Genomic DNA, 10,608 nt, shown 5'->3' on the forward strand with positions numbered 1-10,608 from the left:
ATAAAAAAATAATATGATGATCATTGAGCTCTAGTCACAATATGCAAAAGATGGCAACACCCAAATGCCCATCAACTGATGAATGGATAAACAAAATATGGTACATACACAGTGGAATGTTATTCAGCCAGAAAAAGAGAAGAAAGTACTGCTACACGCTACCATATTGGGCCTTGAAAACATTATGCTTAGTGAAAGAAGCCAGACACAAAAGGCTACATGCTGTATGATTACATGTATATGAACTATCCAGAATAGGTCAATTCAGAGACATTGACAGCAAATACATGATTGCCAGGGGCTGGGAGGACTGGGAAATGGGGAATGAGGCTTTCCTTTTGGGGTGACAAAAATGTTCCAGAACTAGATAGAAGTGGTATTCATACAACATTGTGAATTTGCTAAATGTCACTTTTGAGATGGTTAAAATGGCAAATTTTTTATTATGTATATTTTACTACAATAGAAAAACAAAAAACAGAATATGACAAGGCCATGATTCAAACAGTACTCATCAGGGGTATATGTCAATAAATTCCAGTAAATAAAAAATTATGTACATAATAATCCTTACATACAGCTATATTATTTTAGTAATTCTTTTGTAAAAAATCCTATCTAAATATATCTCAAAATACAAAATATTACAGGCTTTATAAAATGTGTGTTACAGCAATTTTCCTACAGTGTTTGTTGGTTTTTTTTTCCCCCGGGAGAGGGTGGGAAGCTGAAGGGTGAGAGGGACAAGAAGTGAAATATCCCTTGAAAAGACAAAAATAAAAAGTGATTAGGGCAGAAGATACTAGAAAGAGGACAGAGAAAAGTTGAATGGGTCTTAAGCTGGTTTCTAAGAGGAAGCTACTAAATTTGTTGAACATACCAATGTATCCTTTTGCTAATTAAAGCACAGTTTTAGCATTTAAATCAAGGTAATAAATTATGAAATATCCCTTGTATAGGCTGAATGATGGTCTCCAAAAAAATACATTGACATCCTAATCCTTGGAACTTGTGAATGCTATCTTCTTTGGTTTGAAAAAAAAAAAAAAAAGGCAGGGGGTACTTTGCAGCTGCGATTAAGTTAAGGATCCTGAATGGGGGAAGATCCTGGATGGAGGAGGAGCCTGCATTATCCAGGTGGGTCCTAAATATCATCACAGGTATCCTTGTAAGAGAAAGACAGAGGGATATTTCACAACAGAAGAGGAGAAGGCAATGTGATCACAGAAGCAGAGGTTATAACGATGCAGCCAGAAGCCTAGGAATATTGGCAGCAACCAGAAGCTGGTAAAGGCAAGAAACGTTTCTCCCCCAAGCCCCCAGAGTGAGTGCAGCCCTACTCACACTTTGATTTCTGCCCAATGCAACTGATTTCATACTTCTGGCCTCCAGAACTGTGAATCAATTTCTGTTGTTTAAATTACCAAGTATGTGGTCATTTGTTATAACAGCCATAAGCAACTAATACACTTAGACAGAATATATCATGAAGTCCAAAAGAGTATCTATCAAACTGGTAACAACAGGTACAACAGAGAAGTGGAATTTTGGGAGGAGGAATCTTCTGTCTTCTGCATTTTACAATGAAATTTTCTATAATGAGCATGTACTGCTTCCATATTTAAAAAGTTTTCAAAGATTAAGAATATACTCAGGCTGCTTGTGATACCTACACCTTTGTAATCCCATAATACTTATTTTAAAAACAAAACTTTGATAATCAACTCCAGGTTAGAAAAGGGAATTTTTAAAATCTGGACTCAATTCCAATGCTATAGGGAAAAAGTTCTATCTATTGTGTTCCTAAGCAAGAAGTACATGCTAAGATTGATTTCAGGAATTGTGCCTTAAATCTGTGTGCAGAAAAGAATTAACACAGCAGATCGGAGATTGCTGTCCTTAGCAAGGCTTGCTTACAAGGTTGGCCCTTGGCTGACTTCTGGGGACTTGGATTTTAGGATGATTACAATCATTAACTGATCAGAGTGGCTCACCATACTTAAACTGTTTGTACAAACACTGTGGTTTATGCTGAATACTTTCTTTCCCGTGGGAGTCTGGAATTTTGGGATATGCTAGGTAGAGGTTATCTATGTGGCCAGCCCCCAACAAAACCCTGGGCATTGAGTCTTCAAGGAGCTTCCCTAGCAGACAACATTTCACATGAGTTGTCACAACACATTGCTGGGAAAATTAGGTGTGTTTTGTGTGACTCTATAGGAGAGGACTCTGGAAGCTTGTACCTGGTTTCCCCTAGACTTTGCCCAATTTGCCTTTCCCCTTTGCTGATTTTCTCTGGTCTCCTTTCACTGTAATAAATCACACTGTGAGAATGACTTTATGCTAAGTCCTGGGAGTCCTCCTAGCAAATAATTAAAAACTGGGGGTCATCTTGGGGGACCCCTGACACAACTTGTCTCTCTGAAAGATGAGATATTGGAGTGAATGACTGAAATATCTGGAAGGCTAAGCTGGGACTCACCATCAGATTCAATTTGTGATTGATGGCCAAGGCTGAGTGTTCCAGGGCCTTGAACACAGAGGTGTAGCAGTCCCTGAGCTTGGTATACTTGCCAACCAGGGCTATTGAGCACGTTTTCTGTAACCTTTCATACCTGGGGAGGAAGACATGCTTACAGGTTATATGCACCTAATGTGACATCACAAACATAATAACGACAGCCACCGTTCTTATTCCAAGACACTTTTTTAAAACCTTCAGAGCAGACGAGCCTCACACTTGATATATTTGACTCAAAATTTCCCCAAAATAACTAAAGTCTGTAAGCTAACACATTTCAAACTCACAAGAAATCCCAAAGCTGGCTTATATAAGCAGGCACAAATTGGGAAACACAGACATAAATTTGAGGTCATTTTTAAGGTGACATTGTATAAGAAAATGCACTCTGAATGTCAATAAGAAACATTCCAATATTCATTTTGTAAGGTGACATTGTATAAGAAAATGCATTCAAAATGTGTACATTAAAAACTGTTACATTCCCAACTGGCCCGCAAAAGCCTGGCTATTCATGATATGCCTCAGGAATGATGCAAAGAGAATGATTTAAAATATTACAAGCCATTTAGATCATTTTTATGAGAAAATTCCATTCTCCAGACACAATCTTTCGTGTTGTTTTGTCAGGAAATCTGTTCAAAGGAGGACATGAAAAAATCTGGTCTGACATGAAGTATATACAAACGTCATCTTGGGGCATTCTGAATGGGTTTTAGGGCTTTGAAGTCAACCTTTCCCAAAGCTTCATAGAACGAAAATGTTACTGTGACAAGGAATATCCCTTCACATTCTTTCCTATCCCTTCATCATCCACAACTACAAAGAGCACAAGACAAAGTACTTGCACACAGGTTGGTGGAGAAAATGCATACAAAGCTAAGAAGGCAAACTGACAGTAAAGGAACTTTCTAGAAAGGTTACTTAAGGACCTAAAAGAAGGCTGAGAACACTTTAATTTACTACTGAAGTTCATGTTTATGTTCCAAGCTTCCCATGCCTCACCCTACTTCTGCATACAGGATGAAAATAACAGAAAGGAAGGTCATATCAAGGACCTTTAAGATTCAAGTATCCAAGACAACATCGTCAGTGGAAGATGCTTTCTGTGCCAAAGCACTACCTTGGTGGTGGCGCTCGCATCACTCTTTAGCACGGCACGTGGGGTGAGCCCTCTCACCTGTTCTCATCTCCATTGCAGAGTGGGACGTCAGCTCTGCCCCCAGAATGAAGCAGAACTGGAGTCAACACTGTCCAGTATTCCTTCCACTCCCCACTTGCTCATTGTCTGGACTTCCCCAGGAAGAGCAGTCACCCAGAAGCCAGTGGGGCAGGTGGTCCACTGGGTCACTGCAGCCCAAGAAGGTTTCACGTCTTCTGCCTCTATCTTCCCTTGAAGATTGTAGTGAATTGGCCCTTCTCCAAAAAATCTGTCTTGTTGAGCTGCCCTTTGAAATCTGATTGACCTTTATTCCTGATTCTACTTGCTCCAGAAATTCTAAAACTTTTTTTTTTTTTTTTTTGAGTGAAATGGCAAGACAACTTTTAATCTGACTTGTTAGTCACCTATGATGGTCAGGGATTTTATCACCATCAAATCATTTTCAATTAATGTTACCAACATCAGTAACCTACATTTAGTGCCAGACATGATGTTAAGTGCCTTCCACGTTTCTCTTGTAAGTGCCACATTTATTCCACTATTATCTCCCTGCTATATATGGACAGGAGAACAGGCCCAGAGAAGTTAAGCAATCTGTCCAAACTCACACAGTTAGTAAGGAGGAGCTGGGGTCTGAATCCATGTTGCTTGATGCCAGAACCTACATTTTGAACTGCTGCACCTCTCCCTCTGACCGAAGCTGCATAAGAAGCCAGGTAGCCTATGACGTTATGGACTCATCTCCTCCAAATTTAGTAAAAAGGAATAGGTGAATGGGGTTTTATTTGATTTCCACATGACTTCAAAACTGGACAAACCTTGTTTAAATTAACCTGGTTCTCTTAAAGCTAAAACTATCATGGATTTTAATAATGATGCTAAATAGTCAATAACTACAGGCATAGTTGAAATATCCCTTTCAAAGGAATGTTCCATAGGAAATGCTATCAAATCTTAAAAAACAGTAAAACTCAATAACAACAACAACAAAAATTCATGGCATTTGAATTGTTTCAAATATTCAGAAAGCAAAAAATAAAACAGTGCCTCGAAAGCCTTCAGGAATCCAATTTCCTTCTATTCACTTTGGGTTAAGGAGAGCAAAATCGAAGGCCCCAGAAATTGGCAAAGAAGCCAGCAAAACAGTATCACAATGTGTTATTGTCAGGTGCTGTCAAGTTCATTCCGATTCATAGCGAGCCCATGTGATGGTGCAGAACTGCCCCGTAGGCAGTGGTGTCACTAGGGGGTGCAGACCACACCGGGTGACACTGTCAGAGAGGGTGATACCAAAATGACTGTCTATAAAATTTTTATGCATTGTTTCAGCAGTAATTTATTATTTTCTATTAAAATATCCCTGAAGTTAGTTATAACAAAAAAAGAACTATTTTTTTTTTTGTAAGCCCAGCTTACATGTTACTAATATACCTACAAGGCTAAAATCCTATGTGAATTTACTTTTTGAACCTTCTAATGCACTCAGGTCATTATTACCCAATTACAGTGACACTCCAAGTCATGTGGTTTTGTGGCAACAAGCACACGCTGTTGATTTTGATGCTGCCAATGTTTTTGTAGTGGCTGATTTTGTCAAATTACCAGATGTTTTAGCTACATTATTGTGGTAATTAGTGTTTGTGAACCTGTATCAATAATATTTTTGAGAATGAAGTAGTGATTAAAGAGAGTAATCAAAAAAGGCTTCTGCTCAGTTACTAATAATGTTGTAACTAAGAATGTTGCAAATCAATTTAGAAAGATTATACAAAATAATTTTGTTGTTAGCATTCATATAATTTAAGAAATAGCCCATTTAAACAATTTACAACTATATTTATTACATATTATTCTATGATTAAAATTGATAGTTAACATTACTAAGGATTCTGTATGGTTTGGTACCGGAGAAGGGCCATGAAGGAAAGGGGAGATGTTACCATGAGTTATTGCACTGGGTGACACCAATCACAGTGATGCCACTGCCCACAGGTTTCCTAGGCTGTGATCTTCACAGGAGTAGGCCATCAGGTCTTACTCCCATGGAGCTGCTGGGTAGATTCCAACTGCCAACCTTTTGGTTAACAGCCAAGTGCTTAACCATTGTGCCACCAGGGCTCCTCGAAGAATTGGCTTTGGAACCATGTAAATATATAGCCAGATATAACCAGACCATAACACAAAGCTGCATTTGACCAGATACTCTTTAAGTAAGTCTTAATCACACTCCCTGGGAGGTCTGGTGATGTAGTGACTAAGGCACTTGACTGCTAACCAAAAGCTTGGCAGTTCAAATCCATCAGCCACTCCTCGGAAGGCTGGGCAATCTACTTCCATAGAGATACTGCCTCGGAAACCCAAGGAGGGGTCACTATGAGTCGGAGACAACTCAACGGCACATAACAACAACAATCTTACTCCCTACCCCATCCCAAACCCAAGAATTATTAAAGATCACATTACTAATTCCCGTCACATACCTGTCAGCCATATTTCTCCACTTGAAAAGTAAATTATTTGCAGAATCAGTAATAGGCAGATTCAACCTCTCTTTAAAATATTTAACGATGCCTTGTTCATCCAAAAGCAGAGGCACTCGGTATGTGGAAGAAACATCATGGATGCATATTACCTGATAAATTATTATAAAACAACATGTTGAAATGGAATAGACTCTAATCCGGCACATATTAATATACTTCACCTCAATAATGAAACAAAACTCAAGAGGGACATGGCTGTTCATGTAACTGGATATAAGAAAGCCAAGAACCATGCAACCTAAATAAGAATCAGAATTAATACAAAATTGTTGTTGCTATTAGCTGCTATCAAGTCCACCCCCACTTCATTGCACAACAGAACAAAATGCTGCTCAGTCCTGCACCATTGCCATGATGGGTTGTAGATTGGACCATGGGGATCCATGGGGTTTTCGTTGGCATTTTTCAGAAGTAGATCACTGGAAAGTGTTCCGCATCAAAGCAACACACCAAGCCTCCATTGACACATACATGTGATGGTCGTGCAGGAGGTACATTGGCCAGGAATCAAACCCAGGTCTTCCACATGGAAGACATGAATTCTACCATTGAATCATCACTGTCCCCTTAACATACAGTTAGTGTAACTTTATTACAAAGCTCTTTAATTCATTATTCTATCACTGGAACCATGGCTGTTTTATGTGTCAGTATCCAAGACCCATCGTTCAAGGCACTGTGTTCTAAGTCTAGGTTAAAGCAGTAGCAGTGAGTGCAGCACCCAGTCTTCTCTATGTGAGAATGTGGTTTGTTGGTCCAAATGTTTGCTGTTTTTGCTGCTGTAGTTGTTTTTTCTGAGGCTTCGTTCCCTAATCCCTTCTTTTTGCTAAATGTACATGCACGTATTTATCATAATAAAATTAATAACAGCTGCAGTGCAGAAGATCCTGAATAGAGTGGGAGAAAAATATGGAGCAAAACTCACAATCATAAAAAAGACAAGGCTTCCTGGTCTGATAGACATTGGTGAAATCGTGGAGACTATGGCCCCCAGTCACCCTTCAGGCCTGGAACTGAACTCACTCCCATGGCTTCTAGCCAAATAATAGGCATATAAGGTGAACATCTACACCAGGTAGGTACACTCCTTAGGACAATCAACCATGGGAGATCAGAAGGGCAGGATTTTCACCGGGAGATAGCTCAGAGGGCAGGAATGCATAGTAAAGAAGGCCACGGGGAAACATAACCACAGGGAGGAAGAGGGAAGAGAGCTGTTAAATTAGGGGGATTGCAATCAATATCATGAAACAAAATGTGTACAAACTGCTTTTTAGAAAATGAATTTCCTCTGTGAACTTTCACTCAATCACAAAAAAAAAAAAAAAGAAACAGAATATTGGCAATCACTTTGAAACTCCAAAAAATAAAAATTAGTAACAGCTGTTAGGACCAAAACCAAACCAAACCCATTGTCATTGAGTTGATTCTGATCCAAGTGACCCTACAGGACAAAGTAGAAATGTCCCATAGGGTTTCCAAGGCTATCAATCTTTAGAGAAGCAGACTGCCACATCTTTCCCCCGCACAGCGGCTGGTGGGTTCAAACCACTGAACTTTTTGGTTAACAGCTGAGCAATTTAACCACTGCACCATATGAGGGCTCCTGGTTAGAGACCAGTTCCCTTAAACACCAAGCTGTGCCTGGCTGTGGTTTTTTCTCAAACTTACCCTATGGGCTCTCACTACCCTCTCAAATACAACCAAGTTATGACTTGCAGGCAGTTAAAGACCTGCCACATCCTAAATAAATGCTGTTAAAAAAAAAAAAAAAAAAAAAAAAAACCTCTGCCACTGAGTCGATTCCGACTCATAATAAACGTCATTGGGTTTCCAAGGCAGTAAATCTCTATGGAAGTAGATTGACCAGTCTTGCTTCTGCAGAGTGGCTAGTGAGTTTGAACCAACAGCCTTCTGGTTAGCAGTCAAGTGCTTTAGCCACTATGCTACCAGAGCTCCAATAAATGCTGTAAGTTCTCCCAATTGAACAGATTCAGCCTTCTGAAATCCATAGCTATCAAATCAAAGGTTCCTACACTGCTCATATATTGCAAATGTGACACTCAGAACATTCATGCCTCATTTCTGCATTCACCATTGCAATTCAAATGCCCAGATGTCACTGACATGAGGCTCCATCCCAATTCCTAATGAAAATTCTCCCAGTTTATGGAAACTTCTGGATGCCTACAACGCCCACAAGTAGAAATCCTAAACACATAGAGCAGAGCTATTTACTCACTTATCCTCCAGGCCAGAGAGAGATTTTCAAATATCATGGTAATACAGCATATGCACAGCGATTCCCCCTCTTCCTACTTTATCCCTCTTCAGGGTCCAGATGAGAATTTTAAGCACATTCACCACTAAGAATGAAAAGGCTAGGACTAAGAATAACTCATGTCAGAAGATAACATGCAATGAAAAATGGCTAATATGATGGTCTGTGGATGACAAGATATGTCATCAATGTACATGTAAAAGTTGTTGAGTAACAAATTTTTTATCTATATTGTTTTTACCACAATTTTAGAAAAGTAGTCTTGAGACCAGAAGAACTAGATGGTGCCCAGCGACCACTACCAACCACTCTGACCGGGGACACGATAGATGATCCCAGATAGAATGGGAGAAAAATGTAGAACAAAATTCATATTCTTAAAAAAGGCCAGACTTACTGGATGAGTAGAGACTAGAGGAACCCTGAGACTATCACCCTGAGATACATTCTACGCTTGGAACTGAAACCACATCCAGAGATCACCTTTCAGCCAAATAACAGATTGGATCATAAAATAAACAATATCATCAGTGAGTACTGAACTCTTTTAAAAAATCATTTACAGGACTTCTGGCCAAAATGATGGCTTAGTTGGGCACATCATGCCGTCACTCTACAGCAAACATCCAAAACCTTAAGTGAAACAGATATAGAAAACAATCCTGGAACCCTGTGCATCAGATGAAAGGATAAAGAACTAGATAGAACACTGATTGGAAGAAGAAACTGACTAAAAACAGTGAATGAAAAGAAATGGAGTGGAGGGACCCTGCCAGATAGCCCAGCATAGCATGGTCATCTTGACACAGAGACTGCAGCAATCCCGGGTGAGGAGCATAGAAGCCAACTTCACAGAACTCCCAACAGGACATAGAGTAACTGTGTAGACACACTTGCAGTGAAATAAGGTCCCAACTGCTGGATGCAGCCAACAAGAACAACCCAGGCACCTTCACCAGTGACCAGAAGAGGATGAGCCTCCTCCCCCCACCCTCCTTGTGATTAGTGATACAAACCACCCCTCTCATCCCTGCAGCCCTGATCACCAGGAACTACAGTATAGGTTCGCTCCCTTTCCTCTCAACCCAATCCCAATATCAACCCTCCCCCTCCCTCTGCCTAACAATCCCACTGATGATTGGCAGGCAGCTCCAGCATGGCATAGGCCATTCACCCCACCCCTCCTGCCTGCTGACCCAGCTGAATGGCAACAAGTTGCCCAAGTGTGACACTAGCTGTTTGCCCAGCCCCTCCCACCCACCAACACAGCTGAGTTGTAGTAGACTGCTTCAGTACAGCATTGGCTACTCATCCCATCCCTCCTGCCTGCCAACTCAGCCAAGTTCCCTCCTTCTTCCCCCATCCGGTGAGAGGCAGCAACAGCATGACCACACATACACACAACTGTCACTCCCTCCCCTTCCCCTGCACATTGCTCACACCTCCCCCTCTACCTGGCAAGGGGTGGCAAGTGTGCAACCATGTATGCTGGCCCACCATTCACACCCCACATACAGTGTGCAAAAGGTGGCAGCAGCACAACTGTGCATACACCAACCCACCATTCACTTCTCCCATCTAACAGGTAACCATACCCTCACTAGTAAGCCCCATCTGCCATACCTGCCTCGCCACCCACTCAGTGAGTGCCACCATTTGTTCCTGCACCCCTAGAATGATGACAGACAGTGGCCAATACCCACCTAACCTGCCCACAGCTGCCCCTCAAGACTAGAGAACAGAGACACGTGCTCACACACCCAGCCACTACTCCACCCACCCAGAGACAGATGGCAAGCACTCCACTGTGGCCAAAATAACAACCAGAGTAGCACACCCATTCTGCCTCCCTGGATACATCAAAACAAAACACAACAAAAAATCAGGATGCAGTGAACAAACATACAATTAGTAAATAGATATAATAACACCTTAATGCCTCAGAAACAATTGTTGTTTCTGTTATGCGCCGCCGAGTTGGATCTGACTCATAGCAAACCCTCCTTGGGTTTCTGAGGCAGTATTACTACGGAAGTAGATTGCCCCATCTTCCTTCTGAGGAGTGGCTGGTGGGTTTGAACCACCAGCCTTCTGGTTAGCA

The 10,608-nt window shown here is 41.0% G+C and overlaps 1 protein-coding gene across 1 annotated transcript in view; it reads right to left on the minus strand.

The window, feature by feature from the left end:
- The window catches only part of CTPS2 (CTP synthase 2), a 127,165-nt gene that overhangs the window by 97,317 nt on the left and 19,240 nt on the right, over window positions 1-10,608 (minus strand). Inside the window, exons 6-7 of the mRNA XM_007958668.2 lie at window positions 6,164-6,315; window positions 2,483-2,615 (exon numbers count right to left, since the gene is read on the minus strand). Coding sequence (XP_007956859.1) covers window positions 2,483-2,615; window positions 6,164-6,315 — 285 coding nt within the window. The remainder of the gene's footprint in view (window positions 1-2,482; window positions 2,616-6,163; window positions 6,316-10,608) is intronic.

Source organism: Orycteropus afer, unplaced genomic scaffold (assembly GCF_000298275.1).
Source record: "Orycteropus afer afer isolate SDZICR_OR568_19922 unplaced genomic scaffold, OryAfe1.0 scaffold01073, whole genome shotgun sequence".
NCBI lineage: Eukaryota > Metazoa > Chordata > Mammalia > Tubulidentata > Orycteropodidae > Orycteropus > Orycteropus afer.